At 39.6% G+C, this 24167-nt stretch overlaps 3 protein-coding genes across 6 annotated transcripts; 2 read left to right on the forward strand and 1 right to left on the reverse strand.

Moving 5' to 3' along the window:
- Positions 1–75: 75 nt before the first annotated feature.
- Positions 76–6168, reverse strand: LOC104435703 (integrator complex subunit 3). 4 transcript variants are annotated; one of them, XM_039307641.1, is made up of 5 exons: positions 2983–6168; positions 2329–2493; positions 1796–1903; positions 1126–1238; positions 76–501 (listed from the first exon to the last, which is right to left on the reverse strand). In XM_039307641.1, the coding sequence occupies exon 1, from the start codon at positions 5964–5966 to the stop codon at positions 3009–3011; it is 2958 nt and encodes a 985-aa protein (XP_039163575.1). In that variant the 5' UTR covers positions 5967–6168; the 3' UTR covers positions 76–501; positions 1126–1238; positions 1796–1903; positions 2329–2493; positions 2983–3008. The 4 variants fall into 4 exon arrangements, with proteins under 4 accessions (XP_039163575.1, XP_039163576.1, XP_039163574.1 ...); XM_039307642.1 differs by lacking the exon at positions 1796–1903 and having other exon boundaries at positions 2329–2453; XM_039307640.1 differs by lacking the exon at positions 1796–1903.
- Positions 6169–15862: 9694 nt separating this feature from the next.
- LOC104433871 lies at positions 15863–16853 on the forward strand. Its single transcript, XM_010046752.3, has 2 exons — positions 15863–16346; positions 16420–16853. Exons 1-2 carry the CDS (start codon positions 15963–15965, stop codon positions 16495–16497), a joined length of 462 nt encoding a protein of 153 aa, XP_010045054.1. The 5' UTR covers positions 15863–15962; the 3' UTR covers positions 16498–16853.
- Positions 16854–21987: 5134 nt separating this feature from the next.
- On the forward strand, positions 21988–22638 carry LOC104435704. The gene has a single exon (XM_010048408.2). It carries the CDS (start codon positions 21988–21990, stop codon positions 22636–22638), a length of 651 nt encoding a protein of 216 aa, XP_010046710.1.
- The last annotated feature ends 1529 nt before the right edge of the window (positions 22639–24167 follow it).

The following is a 24167-nucleotide window of genomic DNA, read 5'->3' on the forward strand; positions in this document are numbered from 1 at the left end:
GTGTATAATTTTCTATAACCCAGATTTTGCTTTCTAGCCTCCACTTTTCTCCCCTCATTTCGCGCCAGATCTCAATGAAAGAAAACAAAATATATTGAATAAAGATAAAATTAAATACTAAAGTTAAAGTTGTAAATACAGTTGAATGAACAACTTCCCCAACTCTGTAGGCAAAATGATGATCACGCTGTCATATCAGTCTATACATACAGGATACAAGCAAAGCCAGAGTCAGAGGCAACAAGAGAAATATGCAAAGATCAATGCAAACAAAATTTCCTCCTCCTCTCAAATAAAACATAAACACAGAATCAAATCTTCTGCATTTTTGTGATGAACCAATAAATGTTGTCTGCAGATCTGTCCACTGACCGATTTCATTAACTTAACAATCATCTGCTTATTGAATGGAACCCCAGCAAAACCTGTAGCTATAACCCGTTGGTCAAAGAAAGCATTGATTTACTTGATAAGCAGGACACCGAACAACTGGATAATTTCCTGAAAAGGTGAAATAGTATATCCAGGATCACAATCTCTAGGAAGAAGATATAAACCAAAGGCAATTGCACAAGTACATAGACACTCTCTTTAACACATAAGCGAACACACCGATGCTGGCTGCTATGGAATTCTCAAAACTTATGCTGCAGATATTTCTTAAAAACAATCTACTAACACACTTTTAGAGGCATCTCTTTTTAGAGACGGACAACAGTGACTGACTCAGACAATTGCTGGAAAACCAGCAACATGAAACCTGTTTCCACAACTTTTTAAGAGATCGTTCACCAGCCAAAAGACTTTTGCAACTTAAATAAAGTTTCAACAGAAAAACTAGAAACCAAATATAGTACAAGATTCAGTGATTTATCAAACAAAGCATTATAGCAGTCACATTTTAAGTAAAAGTGTAAAACAAGCAATGGACCAGATCAAATCCTGTGTTTTTAAATAGGACTAAGAAAAAAAATAAGAATGCCAGAGATATTGATTTAACATGAAACAAACTAAACATGAACACCTATCATCCAACATAGAAGATACCTATACTTCATGCATTCCACTCAACTTGGCAGCGCCCCCCTCTGATCCTCAACAAGATTTGCAAAGAGAGCTGCTCACCTTGTCTTACAAGATGACACAATCAAAGGTAGCAAGGATCAATCTCCCTCAGTTTCCTGAGCAGGAAGCCTTTTAGACATTCCATGGATGAATTTTGTGAAGTTATCGTGATTCTAGTGATAAAAACAAAAATAAATAGAAATTAGGAAGAAGAAGGAAATACACCAATTTAAGATTCCAAAGTAAAGGATGACAAGGCAGAACAGCAGAATTGGAACAATATGTTTAATGGGAAGTTTAGTAAAGAACAACAAATTTACAAAGAACCTATTTATTAAGAATCGTTGACCAAATTCACCTACACAATGTTCTACTTTGCTTCAAAGCCAAAAATAGGAAGAAATCACTATAGGCCCCATACAGTAAGGTAGAATCCACACATACCGAAAAAGGTGTCAAGTCAATCTCCAGCAACAAGTATCACAATAAAACCTAGTCACAACTTCACTCGTCCAAAAGAGAAAAATCCTAGTTGCTACTCATCTAATTGAAACTCTCCCAGTGTCAACCTTTTCCTTCAAAGTAAAATTCAAGACAGCCACATTGACTCCAGTATACATGACATATTATTACTCATGGTTCTACTCTATGGTTGACATCTGCAGAGAACATGTGTTCTGCACCAATTTTGAGGACTCATACTCTTTCCCTGAGATCAATATGGCAATACCTCTCTATGGTTTTGGATATTCCAGACCATTCCAGCAGGAAACTTCACTGTCATTTTAGAGCCTCTCACCAGTTTAAAGCTTCATCATCGCACACCAACTATTAAGCTCTAAGCATACAATCAAACAAACATTAAACAATTAGCCCATAAATTTATATGCAAAGGCAGCTTATTTCCCCATCATTGCTCCACCAAAAAGCTTTTAAAACAAATACAAAAAAATTAGGGAACTAAAATAGTCTCTTTATGGAATATTAATTTACAATTTGTACTGTTCAACTTCTGAATCTCAAAGTTTTCTTCTTTTTTTTTTAAACAAAAAATTTTTACATCCAAAATTACGTATAAAAATATACTTTCTCTCTCTACACCAAAATCCAATTAAAAACATTCCCTTTCCACCATTCCTTTTCCCCATCATTTCTCTCAACCAATTAGGAATTTTACTAAAAAGATCGAATTGACATAAACAAGAAATAATGACATAAATCGAACCAAAAAGAAAAGGCAACAGAAATTTCAAACACTATTACCTATCATTGTATCGGACCATCGTCAAAATGAGACGACCACCTTACTGCAAGTGAAATCATTGGAGTTCCCAATCAAATCCTCTGGCCACGAGTCTTGGCACATTCTCTGTTGCCCGGTCTGACACCTTCAGGATCATCCGCACCAGCGCACTCAAAGCATGCAGACTAGAATAAATAATAAATATTATCTTTGGTATAACAATATAAAATGAAAAACTATAAGGTAGTCAAATTTACTTCTGACCCAAAAAAAAAAAAAAAAAAAAAACTTAATTTACCCAAGCATAAAATAGAATTTGTTAGATGTGCAATTATATGTGAAATCGTGTATGGGAATTTAAGAAATTTTTCTCTGATGAAAGTAGTCAGAGAAAATGGGAAATGATAGGAAAATGAGTGGATCGGAAGATGTGCAAAACTGCAATGCAGGAAGAGGGGACAGAACGCAAGCCTGTTTTGTTTCCAAGGAGTGCTACTGGAGTTTTCAAGAAATAATAGGGCAAGCTTGGAAAATGCTCTTCCAATTTTTATAGGGACAGGTATAGGGTAGGCATTTATATGATATCTATTTTCACAATAGCTGACTTAAAATTTATCACAGCATGCAGAAACTGCAGTCCTGATGTATATAAGGTCCTTTATGTAGCATCTTACCTTTAGTGAAACCAATTAGCTTTGTGTCATGAGACCATATGATTTTCTTCGTGGGTGTTCTGGGGAAAGCTGCCAAAAATATTGGACCTGCTCAAGCCTTGGGCATCACAATAATTGGACAACCATAAAACTGCAGAATCATTGATTGTAAGCTCAGCAGATTCAGAGAAAATAGATTTTCTGTTGATGCTTTCGACTTTCTTAGAGAACTCAGCTAAGCTAGTAAACAGCATTGAAGCATGAGATGCAGCCCACATTTGGAGGACGGTAGCAGAAAAGTTATGAAACACATCATTGGGTAACAGCATGATTGCACCAACAAGCTCTTCCGTAGGTAATCGAGAACAGCACAGATCTAAAAGGCCTCCCACAGCAATAGCACTCTTGCCTGCATCTATTTCCCCTGAGCAAAATAATTTTAAGATCAACTTCTCCAGTTGAAACTGAGAACCCATAAGTTCCAGCCTAATCAGACTCCAGAACTTATGTTGCTCATCAACTGCCCAGTGAATGGAGCTTTGGATTAAACCAAGAACAGTTTCCACATTCTCCCCCAGTATGGATAGCTTCTTTAGCCCAATCTCAAACTTTATATTGACAATATCGCCATTGTTCAAGTGACTCACAAGTAATCTAATGGCATGCTCCTGGCCATTGGATAAATCAGAAAGCTGAGAAAAGACACCGTGAAATAAAAGCTGCCATTTTATCCCCTTCCACTCTGAGCAAGAAGTTAAATCAAAAACAAGAAGCTCTGAGAGAGTTCTATTAGCTTCTTCAGGAGGGATGGTTGCTAGATGCAAAAGGTAATGTCTATAAGCGAAAAAAGCATCCTGTACCACTGTAACAGCTAACTCTCTCTCTAATACAGCTGCAGCAAGAAGTGGTTCAGGAAAGTTCTCCCGCCTTTTATCTGAAAAGGTGAGATAACAATCAATGTGACCCATCAGGAATGGCACATGAGTGTTGATCAACTTGTGAAGACCATCTTCCGTGAGTTCATGAATCCTATGCTTTGCCATGTCTGCCTCATAAGCTAATCTTGATGCGTAATATAACAGGTGTGCTCCCACAGGAAAACCATTCCTTGACCAGAACAAAAGTAGTTGAACTAACTTTTCATTCTTAGAAGAGAGATATTTCCGAATAATTGAGGTTGTGGGAGACTCGCGTTCGTCATCATCAATATAATCTTGTGGATGCTCAAGAGGTGCAAAGAGTTTGTATCCATTCAACTCTAGTTCCCTCGCTATAGTCGAAGATAAAACCTCGGGAGATATTGAACAATGTGTGGGCGAGTCACTGCCAACGTTCATATACAAATCAAGGATTTGCTCTAAAGCCTGAATACTTGACACGTGTGAGCTCTTAATTGCTTTGCCCAGACCTTTGACCAATTTTTGGATATCATTCTCTTGAACTTCTGAAGTGATGGTCAATAATCTAGAAGGGATGGAAGCAGAAGCATCGACGGACTTGGCCCCAACTTCGTCTTTCTGGATGCAGGTAAGGTGTTCCTCGGGAATAGCTGTTCCAACCTCCATGGGAATTAAATGACCAAGAGTTTTAGCTGGTGGTATTTCTTGAGCAATCCCAACTCTTTTATCTGATAACAAACACCTAAGCTTCTCCTTCAGAGGTGGAGAAAGTATTTCAGCTGATGTCAAATTTTCAAGATTGTGACTCAATCCTTGGTTAATGAGCAGAGTAAAAGATGATGAAACTCTGCTAGATATCATATCCTTGCGTTCCACATCATAGTTATCCACGAGAAGAAACAAAAATTCAAGAAGAGTGTGCGTTAGTTCAACATAGTGAGGTATAGAATGAACCATTAACAACAATGCTGGTTCAATGTTCATAACTTTATCCACTCTTTCATCAAAGAAAAGCCAATCATAAAATAAGGCCAACTTCGCATTGGCTTCCACATAATTCTTCTTGCAAGACTTCAGAAGCCAACCAATAACAGCCCACCTCGGGATAACATTAGAATGAATGATTTCTCTAGGCGGGTGGTGCGCACAACAAACGAAGCGAACAATATCGACTATGAGTGTCTCTCTCTCCGGAGTGCAAAAGAACTTGCTGGCAAACCAGGTCTGATGCCGCTTTTGGCTCCCGAGCTTCACGTGCGTGAGCAGAAACCTCAATTGCGTTTCTGCCTCAGGGGTAAGCCGAAGCAAGAAATACCGGCTCGAAGTCCTCACGGAATATATCTGCGCGATATCCGAAAACCAGGCGACCCCAAACTCCCTCGGGTTCGAAACCAAATCCCTCCATATTGCTCGAAACTCAGGCACATGGACCAAGTCCTGCAACAACCGTATCAAATCCCTCCCAATCTTCAGACACAGACCAAACTGCTCCCTCAACATCTTAACGCAAAACTCGATTTCCAACCGCTTCAGCGCCTCCAATTTCGAGTCGGCAGTCACCCTACAGTGGTCAGCCAACAACCTCAGAAAGCTATACAGCGCACTGGTCAAGACCAACGGATCCTCCTCCAGCAAGCAGCTCCATTTCCCCGAGAACAGGCTCACCACCTCGAAACACAGCCACAGATTCCCGCCCCGAAAATCGCCCCCGACGATCTGCCTCAACAGCGCGACCAGCAATCCGCCGAACCCTACCGCGGCGACATCGACCATCTCGCCGGCGGCCCACAGGACCTGAGCTTTCGCCGCCTCGGCGAGCCTGTCGTACAGCTCGTCGACGATTCGAGCCAGCAGGGTCGCGAAGAGCGCGTACCCGTCGGTGACGACGGCGTGGAGGTGCTTGACGTGGGTCCTGGCGAGGCGGGCCTCGGTCAGAGCTCCGTAGAGGATGGCGCGGGTGAGATCGGAGCACTCGTCGGAGGTCCGCGTCTTGAGGGGGAAGGGCGGCCTGAGCTCGGGCTCGAGGAGGCGGAAGGATTGACGGAGCGAGAGCTCGAGAGGGTTCTCCGCTTCGTGAGGCGCGAGCTGGAGCAGCTTCGAGGCCATGGCATAACTGAAGAAGAAGAAGAAGAAGAAGAAATTACTTAACGGTCGGCAGATTCCGTAGCAATTTCGAGGGGTTTGTAAAGACGAACGCCGTCGTCGCCGCCGTCGCTACGGCGACGGGGCTCGCAGCGGTCGTCGAAAAAGGGTTGGCGGCTCGATTGAATTCCTCTTTTATTTTTCAAATTTTTTTACGTAATTTGAGCATCTTTGTTGTTTTCTCATTAACCCGTTTCCAAATTTTTGGATATAATATCTTTTAAAAGTCATGACAATTAAAATAGACGGGGAATTTAATTAACTGGAAAAAAGGTATCTCATAATAATATGTGCATCGTTTATTAGATGTTCTGATATTAAAACAGAATTTATCATGAATTATTTTTCTTTTTAGCTTGACATGATTATTTTCTTTATTTCTATCAATTTTCGATAATCAATTGAGTGAAAATTAACTCTAGTATTGTGTTTAACTATTTTTTATTGATTGGATCGAGTTGATTTTTACGTTCCATGTTATAGCATTGATCCGTAATAATAATTATCTATAGCTTCTAAATTAATAGAACATATCATGTATAATATAATCGACTCTGCTATAATAGATTCTTTTTCTATTTCGCACATGTTGTCTTGCATAGTGTTAGTCTATTTTGCTACAAATTTATTTGCCCACGATTAAGTTGATTTTTCTCCTCTATTGCGGCATTAGATAATTCTCGATATGATTAGTCTAGGTTTCCTTTTTCGAGTTTTACTGCATGCCATTAAGAAGTTGTTATATAAGCTAGGAGACATTTTTCTATGCCTAATTGTTAGACATAACTATCACAACCCTTCTCTACAGATTTAGAGATAGTGCCAAAAGTGAACCAACGATCTCTAATTGGTGTGAGTTTTTCGAAACCCTTGTATCATACAAGGAAATAAGCATTTCACATGAATTCTATGCAATTTTATTATATAATTACGAGTCATAAAGTTCTTGTCCGTTAAATGTCCACATAATGTTTTTATATTTATTTTCAACTAAGAAAATAAATCACAACACAAAACAATATAAAAGCAATCACAACAAATAAACAAATCAAGAATAGCAATAAAAAGTGAATAAAATGGTGAAGTGCGGTAAAATAACCCAATACGAGTCGAGCAAAGAACATAACATATCCTCGTTATTAAACCCTTGACAACTCTCACGAGCTTAGTTCAAACCAAATTCAATTTTCTATAGAAACTAATGTTTCCTATATCTAAATTAGAGAAAATCATTAACTTTCCTAAATCATGTATAGTCTATCTAAATGTAACCAAAGTAATTCTAGTACTAAAATATAATAAACTGATCAAAGTCTATTTGTCTAACCGATTTTTCATTTGCGGAATTATTATTATTATTTTTTATTTATGGAAAAAGGACTCGGGCTGGGCCCTTGAGCCCGGTCCGTGTGTTCAGTCAAACTTGAACTCACAAGGATCTGGGTTAAGTTCTAAGACCCGACCCACGTGCAAACAGCCCGATTTGGGCTTAGATAGACTTGTTTATCAAGCTAACCTCAGCCCATCTTCATGCTCAAATGACCAACTAATCATTCAATGATATACCAACTACGCTAATATGTTTTTGGTTTTGATAAAAATAGATGTTCTTCTCCCAGTAACATTTTATCAAACATAGCATGTGCAATCAGCGAAGGAACGGTATACAGCTATTTCCAACTCCGATTCCCCACTAGACTCAAGCCAAATGTTCTAAATCAAAGAAGCAAAGTCTCGTATACCGTCAATTTCTATCCGAGTAAAAGAATCGAACTCTTCACCTCATTCTCGTGGAAAGTGAGCAATATATACTATTTTATCAGCGAAACTGATTGAAGTAGTGCTCAATGGTTAAATCGATAGAAAAACTTTGGAAAGTGCCAACAGTAAGGATTGGCACCAGCGAATGAGCTCTGAGCGAGAGCGATGCACTTCGGGTCTTCTTGGCTAACGGATAGAGCCGACACCAAGCGTTAAGGCAGAATGGCTCGAACAAGATGATTACTGCTTGAAAACTGCTATCGAACTGGCCATCGAAGACTCTATAGATATCGGTGGTGAGTATCATCACTCGATGGAGCGATTCCTCGCAGCCATCAAACAATCTTCACGAGCGACTTCTCACTGCGATCGAACGATCTTCAGAAGCGACGGAGACTTGCGAACTTTCGATTACGGACTCGTTCCGTGAAGAACGTAACCGACGGACGCGCTCTTAGGGCGTGAGCGAGGGAAAAAGATGGAGAGACCTAATGTTTTATGGGCTTAATTTTTGGGCCCTGCGTTATATGGGTCAAAGTGGCACAAAAAAATTGGGCTTATGTAATTGGGTAATTGGGGTTCTGATAGTGGATTTGATGGGCTTCAGTATTAGTATAGGCTAGATTTGGGCTTGGGCACAAACGATGAGTGAATTGTATAAGATCAGCTCTTCTGGGTTATCCAAATTATGAAAAACCGAATCAATCCCTCCCCTATTCATTTGTCAATTAGCTTATTTATTTATTTATTTTTGTCATTGCCTTACTAGCTTCATCTTTTTTTTCCTTGTAAAAATGAAAATTTGAATTGTTGACTAAAATCGAGATGTCCACAATAGCTCATGGGAATCTTATCCTACTGACTTATAATGAGGTTTTGGGTTAACTTTGCCCGATACGACTCAAGTTATGTATAGTTTTTTTTTTTTAATAATTGATTTAATTTCATCCTTGTCCTAAGGAGTTATATTGGGGTTTTGGGTTAACTTTGCCCGATACAACTCAAGTTGTTTATAGTTTTCCTACAATTGATTTAATTTTATGCGTTTAATATCATTATTATTGATTGCTTCGCTTTATTGATTGTGGACATGTGCATATAAGCATGTGGCACTGCGTGAATTCAAAATAAAACTTGAAAAAAATCACATGAAATAATATTTTTTTAAAAGAAAAAGATAATTAAAATGGCATTCCACACCTCACTTGATTTTTAAGCAGTCTAGAATAGATTAGTGGCGACTCTAATATCATTTAATGAATAATGTATAAGATATCAACTTGTGGCCAATAAGGCTTAGGAGAGTCTATGCAAGTATAGGTGCAACATGAGGAGAGAGTGTGCCTATCTTGCCATCCGTAAACCAACCTGAGGTTTCACCTTGGGGTCGCAACATTGAGATCAATGGAAAAGTTAACACTGAGAGTAGTGGTACGAAAGATGGTATTGCGGAGGCTGAAGAAATCATTTTTGCTCAAATGTCATGGAGAGGACTTATTTAGCTATACTCAAAGCAATGAGCTTCTTCAACACAATGTCTCAAAGAAACCGAAAACCTGACACCATGACGAACAATTCACTAATTGATGGTTTCTCTAGGGTGGGTGAAATGGACAAAGCTGATCAACTATGGGATGAAATGATCAACAACTACATAAGGCCGGACCACATTTCACCGGCATTCTGATAAACGGTTTCCGTAGCCCAGGAGCAGGTGAGGCAAATTCATAATGTGATCTGGAAACTTGTCATTGCGTTGGCTTTGTAGAAGGTCTGGCAATCCCTGTTCATCGCCATTCCTAATAAGATCTATATGACTCCTGCTTTCTCTGAAGGTACGAATATTCCATGTTAGATAAGTCTTTGTTACAAATTAGAAGCGTGTTTAAGGAAGTTAGCATGGAAAATCGCCCAATCTGCTTTAAATTTATTGAATTGATGCATTTCAATTCTTAAACTTTTCGATTTTATCAATTTAATCTTAAACATATGAAATTCCGTACCATACATTAGGTTTAGAATTGATCGGACGATTTTCCCATATTAGCAACTGTATAATATGAAGTATTTTTTTTTTTTTTGGGACACATGTGAGAATTTTTAAGACACATTTATCTTTCTTATCCAAAATGGAAGATACGCCACTGGGTGTCGAGATTTAAAGCAAGAAGGATGGAAAAGTAGGATTTGGCGAATGTGGAATGTCAATTTGGAAATTTCCTTTGCGTTGACGTACAAATGATAATGTGGATAAGATTCATATGCCTAAGACAAGTTGCATTATTCTCGTACAAGAAAAAAAGGGAAAAACGCAAACAGTAGTAACTCTTGCAATGTGTCAAAGGTTCATTTATTGCCTAAATTGGAGACAAGAACCAAGGAACCTAAATTTCAAAGCATATGAAGCAGATCGATCGTGGTTGAAAAAGTGACTCATGAGATACAAAGCATTCGAATACGAATTGAAATCTTCTTTCGTTGTTGTCAACTCTTTCATGCTGCAAATGAATTTTTCAGCACGTTTTCCGGAAGACGTATATGAGGGTGTTAAAGAGAAAATGGTAACGGGAAATTTAAAAATAAAAATAAAAATCAGATCGGTTATTTTGATTTCATTTTGACATTCTTTTACAGTCAAACCTTATAGATATATAAAATTAATTGACATCGTTATATGTCAATATTTAGTGCATTTCATATGCCATAGGATCTTATTTAAACATGAGAAATCCTCCGACGGGTATTATTGATTTTTTTTTTTTTACTAATATCGAAACTATTTGGGTGCACTTGAAATATGTATATAATGAATAAATTTTCGATACGTGTAAGCTGGCTTTAGATGGGGTTTTGTGACACTGGACTTGACTCATTCTTCTTTCTCCTTTCTCTTCTCCTTTTTTCTTTTTTAATTCTTCAACTTCTGTCTATATTTCTTGATTAAATAATTTTCAAATGAATTATATTAAGCGGTAAAAAAATAACTCGGCCAATGCTTTCGGTGACATACCTCATTTCTTTTCTTTAATCATATCCTTTTTTTCCCCATATTTTCCCCCTTTTTTTTTATCATTTCTCCCTTCTTATTAACAATATAGAAAAAGAGAGCTATATTTTCAAAAGCTAACAAGGCGGTTTCTTCTTTTTTGGAAAAATCAAATCACATTGCTGTTGATGCATAATTTACACTGATTGAGACCAGATCTTAGGGAGGGCCAATAAGCCCTCGCTTGTGACTGACGCTAGCCATTGCCAAGGCCCTTGCGACCCCATCAGTCATTTCCAAAAAGATGGACAGTGAGGAAAAGGGGAAAAAAAGATAAAGAAAGAAAAGTAAGAAAGAAAGGAAAAGATTAAAAGATAAAAAAAAAATCAATAAGATTTATATAATTTCTCAACATGACATCATTTTAAATAAAGTCACACGTTAGCTACTAGCCGTGTTACATTGACAGCCATGTTAATGATTTCTAACTTAAATTAGCTAGATGGATTATGTTAAAAATTCATCAAGAGATTTAAGAATACATTAAGCAAATTAAAAAGTTTAATATTAAATTACAATTATACAATAATTTAGGATTTTTCTGACGATTTCCTATAACACGTGTTTGTGGCAAAATCATGGCAGCTGCCTCGAGACAATTTAACTTGGATTTGCTTTCGAAGTGATCTTGAGCTGAGCTTTTCTTTTTGTATGGTTTCAAATGTTTATCTCTGCCCCAAGTGTCAAGCACATTTTGAGAACATTTCAATCTACAATCTTTATCCATGCACGACGACCTACTATTATTATATCTATTACAAAACCTATCTGGAAGCAAAGAGGATCTGGTTTGCCAATAAAGTCGAGAGCCAAGATATGAGGTCCCCGCTATGTTGTTGGCCACCCTTACTATTCTCCACATCTTATGCCCTATTTTTTCCACTATAAGATGGTCTTCTCCGCCAACCCTTGCCCCTCAGGACCAAAAAGCTTAGAGCAAAATGAAGAAGCCCAAAGTGAAGGTTTTCTCCAAGGCAAATTGGGTTGCTCACTCTCCCTCAAAGGCTTCTGATCCTATGCCTCTTGTATAATTTTCTCAGTTTGGACTTTGATGTGAAGTTCAAACGCTTAGAAGTAGAAGCCAAAGAGGGAGAACGAACAAACTTTGTCTTTCTTTTTTCTGCAGAAATTATCGTTTGAGATTGTGTTTTGAGAGAGTTTTTGAAACCCAAGGCATTTCTCTACTTTGCACTCTCCCTCAAAGACTTCCAGCCGGTCTGATTCATGAAAAATGATCGCACGGTCGGAAGTCTCTGGGGCGAGTGCGAAGAATGTGTCTTGAATCGTGCAATCGACCTTGACCAATCAAAGCATATTTCGCCCGCTTTGGTGACGAAGCTTTTGTCCGGATGCAATCCATGGCGTGTACTGAAATTCATTGCGACCGCTACTATGGCAATCGTGATTTATCCAAACCTTGCGTACCGGTCTTTGGTTCCTTGCTTTCTCGCGGCGGAAACCGAAGTTCTTGGGGAGAGTGGATAATGTTCTAACCATGTCCAGGCCGAAGAGGCGCTATCCCACTCACCGTGCATTGTTTAGGCGGATCGCAGGTAATTGCCAGTTTTTTATTTTCTCTTGCTTTTTGGTTCTAACCACATTAAGTATCAATTTCAGACAAATGCTGGCATGGGACTCAAGCTGATGGGAGGACGCAGAAGAAACTGTGAAATTCATTAAATTGATCTAAGTTGTGTATACATTATTGAGGATAAATAAAAGAGGTATCCGTCCATATAAATGTATGTGTATGGTGCACACATGAACACGCACATCCGAATTATCGCGAGATTTATCCATTCTTGTACTTAACTTTAGTACCAGAATGCTTCGATGGGATTGTCTATGGCTGCTCTTATCAGCTTAGCAAATATATGTAATGGTACAGTGCCACATAAAATGTGCTTTAGGGTTGATTAATGCTTCTTCAGCGTGGTCACTTTGTCAACAATGCCAAAAGAGAAAAGAGGGAGATGAGAACAAAAACCCGGCAGATCAGATGGTAATCGCCTTTGGAGATCACAGTAAGTATTAAAAGAAAGAACACTAATAGTACAATAAAAAATGACACTTTGATTCTATAGAATCCAATTCGATATGATAAGAATGGAACTATCCCTTCTTCTAATTATTGTTTGAACAACAAGCATTTCTATTTTCGAAAAAATTAATTGATCTATAATTTAAAATGGAATGGCGTCGCTGTCCGCTAACTTTAATGGGAAGTGTTATGAAACGAAGTTGTGCAATCCTGTCTTTGATAAGGATCCAACTCTTGGTTTAAGTTGGTTTAAATGACCAAAGAGTCCCACCACGAGTTGTTTCATAACGTAAATACTGAAAATAATTTGTCACGAGACCAACCTAAGAAGCAAAGATGAACAACAAAGAAAGAAATTTCGTAAGATGGCAAGAGAAGGTAAAATTCCTTACAAGACGGCACTAATTTTTTTCCATGGCCGGTCGCAAAAATCCACTCAATTTGACCTAGTCGTTCTATTCTTGAATGTGTCACGTGCCCGAAATGCAAGAAATGAGACAGACGCCATGTTTGAGGCAAGACCTGCGCGGTGATCTCGACCTTTTGACGTATAACGTAGATTCACGGTCCGCCAACTGCAAAACCATTGGCTTTTAGCTCCTTCTTGACGGCATGTGGTTTGGACTTTTAAACGGGTATTTAATGCACGTAGGAATCTGTCAGGCGCGGGTCTATTTTGTCTCGAAGTCGATATGTCCATGTTCTACGAAGGACAACATAGTCCTTTTTTTTTTTCGATAGGTCAACATATTTGACATGGGACGTAATCGACCAAAAGCACATTGGTCAACGAAATGCAAACGGATTTTTCCCCTATTAACGTGAAGGAAAGTTGGAAAGAATAGGGGAAAAATAAACAGGATTTGCACATTAGTTGAACTTCGATTTACAGCCTAATGACAAACTTCCGTAGTAGCTGCAAGGAATATCAGATTGATCATTGAGCAGCCACGGCTTCGCCGAGAGGAGAAATTATACATCAACAATTTTCATCATGGGCAACTCCAATTGTCTTATTCGCAAGACTCGGGCTTGCACAATTTAATCAAAGTCCTCGGTTTACTGTACCATTTGCGTGTAAATCCTACTTTTAATGTTTCCTGGGGGAATCGAATCTTTGCAAGGAAACTTCAATATGACCCTTCCGTGTCCAAAAACAATGCGAGCCATATAGCTAAGAAGGAGCACCAACTGATGGCTATACCAATCGGGCCGAGCCGCTACAGTGCCGGTACTTATTAGAGAGCCTGACATAGCTTGATCAATCAATAGATGTAGTAGCTGTCGAAACATATATTTACTGTTGGTTAAGGAAACAATCTCTTTCTTGTTGTATAAAAATCCGAAGATATATCAACCGAAACCTTATCATTGTATGTTGGACTTAAATTTTACACCCGGCCAAATTAAATATCCTGCATGTGAAAACAAATATTCATCTGCGGTAGATATAGTCAAGATTCTTTTTCTTCCTGTCAGCGAAAAGGAAGAGAAGGGAAAAAGAAAAGGAAAAAGAATATAGATGCTATCTATTAATTCCATCTCGAGGGGAATGAAATCCAGAAACGAGGACTACAACTTAAGACCCTCATTAATGGGATTCGCTCGGAATCTTTCGATTATATTAAAGCAAGCAAAGCTACCATTGGAAGTTCCATTCAAAGCAGCGTTTTCTTTCGTAAAGAACGGTCAAAGCCAGCTCCAAGGACAGACTGCTTCTTTTATTTTATGGCGATGAGGCACCGGTTGGTCTCCACGACAGACGTGAGGTTGGACCGTCTCCATGCCATGCACGTTAAAATTAATCAGATATCGGTTCGTCAGAGCAGAACCCTAGTAAAGCCATTCTAGATTGCCATCTCCGGTCCTGGAACTTATTCTGTTTTTTAATCGTCGAACGGTACCCCTGGCTACATTCTTTGGAACCAGACCGAATTTGGTCCGGTTGACAGCGCTCCATATACGCCGAGGCCAGGGACTGGCGATGAAGCTGTCGCTGAACAGTTGCGACGAGTATGTATGAAGTAAACCCGGAGACCTCATGCCTCTTGCTCAGTGATTATCCCATCTTGGGTAATGTTCAAATTATCCGGAAGCATTTCATAGCAATGCTTGCGGTAGAAACTTGAAGGAGGATTCCCGTTATCAATGTGCACATAAATTTGTCATTATCTTTTGACATTGTTTCTCCAAATTGAAAATCAAATTGTGGGTTTCACAAGCTGTGTAGTTATGAGGTATGGAGGATGTGCGATCCCTTTTATTTCATCATCCCAGATCTAACACCGTTGATTCAATAGAGAGAGTTATGGAATGTGCGAAATAAAGTTACAAAGATTACTTATACTATCATGTCACATCCTAATAATAAACAAATACGAATGCTTCAAGTATATGCGTTGGGTGACACCTAATATGACAACTAGTCGGAGTTTGAGAAGGGGTGGGGGTAGACAGAAAAGGGGAAAAGTTTTAAGGTTAAATTGAGGGGATTTGATATGGCGTGAACGAACTCAAATTGAGTGTCTATGTTTCGTCATCTCGTGGTCGAGGACAACAAATAGAACGAGCATGGAAAAAGGCTGACGTGCATTTGTTTAAGCTAACATCTAATAAGTAATTTAAAATTTTTTTAACTCGAGAGATGATTAAGACGTAGAAAACAAAAAAAAAGGGTTGATGTACATGTGACTTTCGAACGATCGAATGATACGTATGACCAGTCCAAGGGAGTGTCCGGAGACACCAATTAAAGCGAAAGCTACAGAAATTGTCCTTGGTCCAAAGCCGGCTTCGCTGACCAGACCACACCGACTTGCTGTTATTCACAACCTACCCTGAAAGGCAACGAGCTGCGACTTTTACTTTTTCTTTTTGTCTGTTCACCTCCAAAAGCACCGAACCAGAAAATAAATAAAATCAAAAACCTAAAAGAAAATAACCTGGAGAGGCTCTCTTATTTGAGAAAAAGTCAAAATCTCTTCCCATCTTTTCTATATATTGTATAACACAACACCGTCTTTCTTGTTCTAAAGCAATACCTTCCTCTCCAACTCAAACATCTCTCCCCCTCTCTCTATCTCTCTCTGTTCTCTCACTGATCAGTTCATTCATGGGCAACGCAGTATCACCTTGCTTGCGGCACAACTCGAGCTCGAAGTCACAGTCCGTGAAGCTAATCTTCTGTGAAGGCACCACCAGGATGTTAGCCGGGAACCGCCCCCACATAGCCGGCGATATCATGTTTGAGTGTCCCGACAAGATGGTCTTGCACGCAGACTCGTTCTTCCTCGGCCGCGCAATCCCGTTGCTTGCCATCGACGATGAGCTCATCCCCGGAGAAACCTACTTCGTCCTTCCCATCGACTTCTTCTCCGGCAACACCCTATCTTCCTCCACCATTGCATCCCTTTGCTCAAACTCAAGGAAACAGTCCCTCGTGAGCTTCAGCGATAGCGACAGTCCTTTCGAGTATGTCAAAAACGAAGACGGGAAGGTGCTGATTAAGGTTGTCCCACAGTTCATTACGAGGTTGATCGCTGCCCAGAATAATAACGACAATATTGCAGGTGGTAATGCCGACACAGCCGGGAGTCGCGGTTTTCTTTGTAGCACACCGGAGTTGCAAAAGCATTACGATCAGCTAGTAGGGTCTAAAGTGCAAGTTTGGTCGCCGAAATTGGAGACGATATCAGAGTACAAAACTAGGGTTTTGCCTTCCAAACTTATTAGGTTGGAGTGGAAGAAGAAAGAAAGGCAATAGTTTACAAGTTCCTCTGCTTTTTTTTTTTTTCCTTTTTTACGCTATGATTATAGTTTCCTGATGTGGTTGAAGAGAATGAAAGAGTATATATCTAGTTAATAGTTACAAGTAATGCAGTCGTGTTAAACAATTTTTTTTTTTTCAACTTCTGAATTGCCTCTCAATTGTACAAAAAAGATGGAAACAGCGGTTGATCAAAGAGATACTTGACAAATGAATTTAATGTTCACAATTCAATGACCGTCATCTCTATTTTGGATTCATTAACATCATCAGTTCCATTCCTTTCGACGACAACGTTCGTTTTCATTTGATGTCAAACGTTTGTTTCTTGTTAATCACGTGTTCCATCTCAACACCAACTGATTTGTCGTTCAACGCCATATCACTTAGAAAGATATGATGGTTCGTCACCAACCTAATGCTAAGCAATTGATTAGGTGTTTGAATTATGCCTTTAACCACAATTTTTCTTGGTTAGTTATGACGCTGATCCAAACAATGGAAATTCTCCCGCAGAAGTTCACCAACCATTAGAAATCAAAGGCATGATGGTTGTAATAATTGAAGAAGCGGAAAGGAGAAGATAAGTGGGGATGTCATATTGAAAACTTTCGAAGAAACGTGAACTTGATATGATGATATGCTCTTGCGGCTGTCACCAACCAGACAATGGCGTAATCCGAGGATTTTGACTAATTGAAAGAGGGATCACAAAGTGTACGGAACACTATAGTGTTCAAACAACATAAAGCTTCAGCAGACGAATTATCTTTCCCTGAGCTCAGAAACAATGCATACACTAAACAGAATGGTCTATGGCACCGGTTTCAGATAAGTAAGCAATTATCTATGCGAGGCTTGCAGATTGTTCCATCATCGACATTATTATTGATTGTCGCATTAAGCAATTTGTGTTTCTCAAATGAAAGCATGTTCCATTTTAGATCGTTTTTTTATGATTCCTAGATATCAGTGAGCCAATCGATGACTAAAGTGCTACAGAGTTGAAATATAATATATATAGGATTAAGGTCTGTCACATGATAAACAAAAGGCCATACGACAACAAGAATCAGTATATTTTTGGCTATGTGATCAGGCTAAAAATTTGCTCATCAGTCATTGATGCAGATACTGCGCCTTGACACCCGTTGCTATGAACTCTATTGGGGATAAAATCTCTACACAAGATTCTGCGTATCGATTTCCTGTTTCCAAATTAGGTTATGTCATCATGTTGTAGCACATAAAACGCTGACAACATTAAGATCTTCAAGCAGATTGCTTTAGGTGATTGAATGTGGAATATTGGATATGCGTAATGTGTTGTCTGCATATGAAATCATCAAATCATCACAAAGAACTGGGGGCTCGATTGGTTTCTCAATGAAAGGAAAGAATTAAGCAATTTTCCAGTCTATAATACGTGCTTTATCTAAAAAAATGGAGGTTCTTCAGGTGACAGGCCGAGTTACAGCCCAAGTCAATCCTTAAGCAAGCACCAAATGAATCTCGGCAAAGGCGATAACAGTGGCGACTATCATAAATACTGCAATAAAACTAAGAGCTTCTGATTATTATACAAGAATGTCATCTATGGCATGCTTTTCATTAGTCATTATCTACCTCGCTAGAACGAGTGTGCCGAAAGAAAATGTTCATTCTCAAGGAATACCAAAGATCTAGTCTACTCGGTCGCTTGATATTTAAAGGACTAAAGACTCTCTTCTGTGTTGATTCCTTCGATTTCTCGTCTTGAGAATGTCTCCCAGTCTGCATCATTGGGCTGCTTTCCATATTTGATGAATGCTGTATAGCTCATGACATCACGAAGTTGAGGTTTTGGCAATCGACTATGAGAACCCTCACGTAATATAACTAGAGTCTCTCATCACATAAGCCTAGCATTTCTCACATGAAGAAAGGCAGACAACCGAGATAGCTACAAGCATATCATCCTAATTCTCTCTCCATCAGGACATGATCATGCCAGTTAGTTCAACTTCCGTTGCATCGGCATTGGTTGCGTCGACTATATTCAATATCCCCTTGCTCACTGCCTCATCAATTGGCGTCCGCTTGTGGCTGCACATCATCCGGCTGGATTAGCCAATGCAGAAAGATGTCAAACACGCCGCACTCGAGCGGGTCCTGTGCTATCAACTTCAGTCAAAAAGACAACTGGCCTGTTTAACGAGAACGCATTTGCTCCGGTCAGAATCAAATAATGGACCGCATGCACTGTCGATGTGCTAAGGATTCTGATAAAGATGCACTGCAATCTTCGCAATGTTTAATTACAGATTAGAATTTGTCATGCGCGTGTCATTTATGACTCTCGAAGTCAATAAATCCATGTTATACAAAGGTCGACATAATTGACATGGAACGTAATCAACGAAGCATACCAGTCAACGAGAAATTACCAGGGCAGCTCATTGGGCAGCGAAATGCAAACGAATTTCCCCTATCAACATGAAGAAAAGTAAACAAGAAAAAGAATCAAGGCATCAAAATTAGTAATTTGAGATTTACAGTGCAATGACAAACTTCTCCGTGGCTGCGAGGAATATCATATTGAGCAGCCACGTCTTGCCAAGAGAACAGACTATACATCAACCCCTTCCTCAATGGGAGCTACAATAATTAGTCCCAAAACAATAATTATTTGCAAGATTTGGGAGTTAACTTGTATTCCTCAGTTTACTAAACCATTTGCAAGCCGATTCTACTTTTGATGTCTCTGGAGAAAATGGAATTTCTGCAAAGAAACTTCCACTCAACAACGCTTTTAATTTCAAGAAAACAATGTGAGCCATAACTAAGAAGGCATACCTGCCAATGTTTACGGCGTTGGGCCAAGCCACTGCAATGTCAGCGCTTATTGGTCCAAACTGGCTTGATATATTAATTGATATAGTAATTTTCACATCATATATATACCATTTATGAAAAAAAAAAAAAAAAAAAAAAACATTTCTCCTGCCTACCGTATATAAATCTAGAAACAAGGACCATAACATAGGACCCCATCAATGGCACATGGGATTCATTCGAAATCTTTCAATTATATAAAGTAAGCAAAGCTTACCACCATAAGTTCTATTCAAAGCAGCATTTTCTTTCTTAAAGAATGGTCAAATCCAACTCGAAGGATCGACTACTTTCCTTTATTTATATGGTGGTGAGGCACGAGGGGTCTCCATGAAAGACGTAATGTTGGACCATACCCTTGCCATGCACGTTACCATAGATTAGACATTGATTTGGGCCCCTTTGGTTCAACTTTTGAGAAAATGCCATTGGAAGAATGTAAATGCCTTTGAGGTAAATGGGTTTTCCAAAATGTTATACTGTTTGGTAAATTGTAGCATTGAAAGGTAACTTAGCATAAATACCATTTGGCAAAACTTACATTTGTAATAGACTTTTGCTTTCTTTTTTTTTTAATTTGAAAATTAAATCCAGCGGCTAGCTAACCACTGGCCAACTGTCGGACGGCCAAATTTGGCAGCCTAGGGTGCGATCTCAGGCAACGCCATCATCTAAGGTCGCAGAGGCTAGATCTGGCCTCCGAAACGCCAAATCTAGCGGCCTGAGGTCGCGGAGGCTAGATCTGCCGCCGGACGGCCAGATCTAGCCTCTAGATCGCCAGATCTGGCCGATCTAGCCTCCAAGACGGCCAAATCTAGTCTCCTGACTGCTAGATTTGGCCTCTAGATGGCCAGATCTGACAGCCTGAGGTTGCAACCTTAAGCGGTGTCGCTTGGCTCACAGGTCGCCCCACCCTAGGCGGTGGTTACCGGGGACGCGTGACCCCCAGGTGGCGACTGTGGCTACCAAAGAAGCCCGACTCAGGCGGGGAAGACGAAGACAAATGGCATACTTCACTAAATGATGAGTCTTCACGGAGATCGCTAAACTCATTTTTAGCAGATTAACAGATGACGTCATCTTTTTGCATCCTTGATGCAAAAATTTATTCTCGTTCTTTTTAACCATGAAGCGGTACCTTCGGCTAAATTTTTGCACACAAGACTAAGTTCGGTGTGGTCGAAAGCACTTCATACGCAACGAAGCTCTCTACTGATGGCATACTTCACTAAATCAGTATAAACGGTGCTTGTTGCGGTGAATCCCTTGTGTTAAATTCACAAATCCCCTCCTAGACCTGGATGCTATTGATTATTTATCGTTGCCAAGCAGTCGTGACAACTAGGTAGGAATCAAAATCCAAGATGTGAGCCTCTTGTTTAGTGATTTTCCCATTTTAGGTGATATTCGAATTACCTGGAGACATATCACAACAATGCCTGTAATAAAAACTTGAGGAAGGATTCCCATTGTTGGTGCGCCCCAAAATTGGTTATTACTAATCTCTCTCGACATTGGTTCTCCAAATTATTATCAAATCGTGAGGTTCACAAGCTGTGTACTTATGAGTTATGGATGATGTGTAACCCTTTTGTTTTGCTTCATCCCACGTCTCACGCCTTTTGTGCGTGTAGTTCTATTTTTGAGTAAATGATTACTAATTGCTCATTTCAATGGAGAGTTATGGAATGCGTGAAACAAAGTTATAATGATTGCATATACCATCACCGTCGCATCCTAATAATAAACAAATAAGAATGCTACCAACATAAGTATGTGTTTGGCAACCCTAGCTGGCACCGCCCAGGCCGATGACAACGAGGGTGGCCGAGGCTGTGGCCGCATGATGGCCGACAGGGCGGCCAGTCAGAATTCGAGGAGGGTTGGGGTTTAGAGAGAGAAGGGGAAAAGCTTTTAGGGTTCATTGAGCGGATTCAATACTGCGCGCGAAACGTGGACTGAGAGTTTATGCGTCACCATCTCATGCTTGGAGAAAGCAGACGGGACTGGCATGGGAAACAGCAAATCTGCCTTCATCTAATTTAACATCTCGTTGGTAATCCGAGAGCTGATTAAGATGCAGTATATGTTCTTGTGACTTCAACCAATCAAATGTCGGGAATGGCCGGTCCAAGGGGATTGTCTGGATACACCAATTGAAGGAAAGCAATAGAAATTGGTTTTTGGTCCGAAGCCGTCTTCGCTGACTAGACCGCAACACCGACTTCCTCTCTTGCATAACTGCGACTTTTACTTCTTTTCTTCCTATTTGAAAAAGCACCAGACCGGAAAAGGAAACATTAGAAACCGAAAACCTAAAAGAACATGAATTGAAGAGACTCTCTTATTTGAGAAGAAGTCAAAAACCCTTCCCATCTCCTCTATTTATTGAATTACACAATTCCCTCTTTCTTGTTATAAAGCAAGACCCTCCTCTCTAAATCAAACATCTTTCCCTCTCTTTCCCTGCCTCTGTTCTCTCGCTTGTCAGTCATTCATGGGCAATGCAATATCACCTTGCTTGCATTACAACTCGAGCTCAAAGTCACAGTCCGTGAAGCTAATCTTATGGGAAGGAACCACAAAGATGCTAACCCGAAACCGGCCCCGCATAGCTGGGGAGATCATGTTCGAGTGTCCCGACAAGATGGTCTTGCATGCAGACTCGTTCTTCCTCGGCCGCCCGATCCCTTTGCTCGCCATGGACGACGAGCTCATCCCTGGACAAACCTACTTTGTCCTTCCCATCGACTTTTTCTCTGGCAACACCCTATCTTCTTCCACCATTGCATCCCTCTGCTCAGACCTTAGAAAACAGTCTGCCCTGAGCTTCATCGATAGCAATGGTCCTTTCCAGTACCTGAAAGGTGAAGACGGGAAGCTCTCGATTAAGGTCGTCCCAGAGTTCATTACGAGGTTGATCGTCGCTAAGAATAATAAAGACAATGTCGCACACGGTAATGTTAATGTGGCCGAGAGTGGAGGTTCTCTTTGTAGCACACCAGAGTTGCAAAAGCATTACGATCGGTTGGTAGGGTCTAAAGTGCAAGTTTGGTCGCCAAACTTGGAGACGATACCGGAGTACAAAACTAGGGTTTTGCCTTGCAAACTTATAGGGTTGCAGTGGAAGAAGAAAGAAAGGGAATAATTTACATGTTCTTTTACTTTGTTTTTTTTCCTCTGGGGTTATAGTTTTCTGGTGTGGTTGAAGAAAATGGAAGAGTATAGCTAGCTAGTAGTTGCAACTAAACACGGCCATCTTAACCAAATATTTTCTCACTTCTCATTTGCCTCTCAATTGTACAAAAGAGGAGGGAAACAGCTGTTGATCTCGAAATATTTGACAAGTTATTTAATTTTCAGAATTCAATGAACCTCATCTCTTTTTTGGAATCATTATTTTCACCAGTTTTATTCCTTTTGATGATAGTCTTCATTTTCATTTTAAGTCAAATATTTGTTTCCTCTTATATTAGTCTTCGTTTTTACTTTAAGTCAAATATTTGTTTCCTCTCATATTGCATTTTTCGTGTGCTGATTAACCTTTCTGGACATCATATTGCTCCCAAGATGGTCGGTCACCAAATAATTTAACCACAATTTTTCTTGGTCAGTTACGATGCTGATCCAAATGATCGAAATTCTGAAGACTCACCCGCAAAAGTTACCAACCATAGAAAAAACAAAAGCATGTGAGCTACAACGTTTGAAGAATTGGAAAAGAGAAGACAAATAAAAATGTCATCTTGATAGCTTTTGAAGAATCATGGGATTGATATAATAATATGTTCTTGCGGTTGTCACCAACAAGACAATCGCGTGATCAGACGATTTTGGCTAATCGAAAGAGGAATCACACAAACTACGCATTACCAAAGAGTTCAAACAACACGGGGCTCAAGCAGACTAATTGTCTTTCCCCGAGCTCGAAAACAATGCACACACCATGCATAATGGTTTATGCCACAGGTTTCCGATAAGTAAACAATCATCCATGTGAGGTTCACAGGTTGTTCCATCACGGGCACTACAAATGATGATCGTGATGAGGAATTTGTGTTTGTCGAATGAGAGCACGTTCTCCTTCAGATCAATATTCATGTAGTTGGGTTCATTTTTTTTAAGCTCTTTACCATTCTTAGATATCGGAGAATCGATTGGCGACTAAAGTAAGACGGATTATGTACCTAGGATCAAGATCTGCCAAATGGTAAAACAAGGCCGTACTTCGACGAGAATCAAAACATATCTGGCTAGTCGATGCTGCACCTTAACATTTGTTGCCAAGAACTCAGATGGGAAGAAAACATTCACAAGCCCTACTAAACAAGACACTGCATATCCATTTCCTGTTTCTGCGTTAGGTTATGTTATTGCATCATACCACTTCAAACGCATGCCCACATCAAGATCTTCAGGAACATTGCTTTTAGGTGATTGAATATCGAATACTAGATCAAGATCTTCAAGATGTTATCCATTGGATAATCATATCATCAATAACACGTGTGAGTTAAAAGCAAAAGAAATAGGGAGTTCAGTTGATTTCTTGGTGAAAGGAAAGACGAGCAATTTTTCCATTAAACAATACGTGCTTTATAGAAGAAATTGAGGTTTGGACTTGAGTATGTCCTAAAACTGTTTCATCTGAACCCTAAGATGTAAAATTCAAAGGTA

This window comes from Eucalyptus grandis, chromosome 2 (assembly GCF_016545825.1).
Source record: "Eucalyptus grandis isolate ANBG69807.140 chromosome 2, ASM1654582v1, whole genome shotgun sequence".
Lineage (NCBI taxonomy): Eukaryota > Viridiplantae > Streptophyta > Magnoliopsida > Myrtales > Myrtaceae > Eucalyptus > Eucalyptus grandis.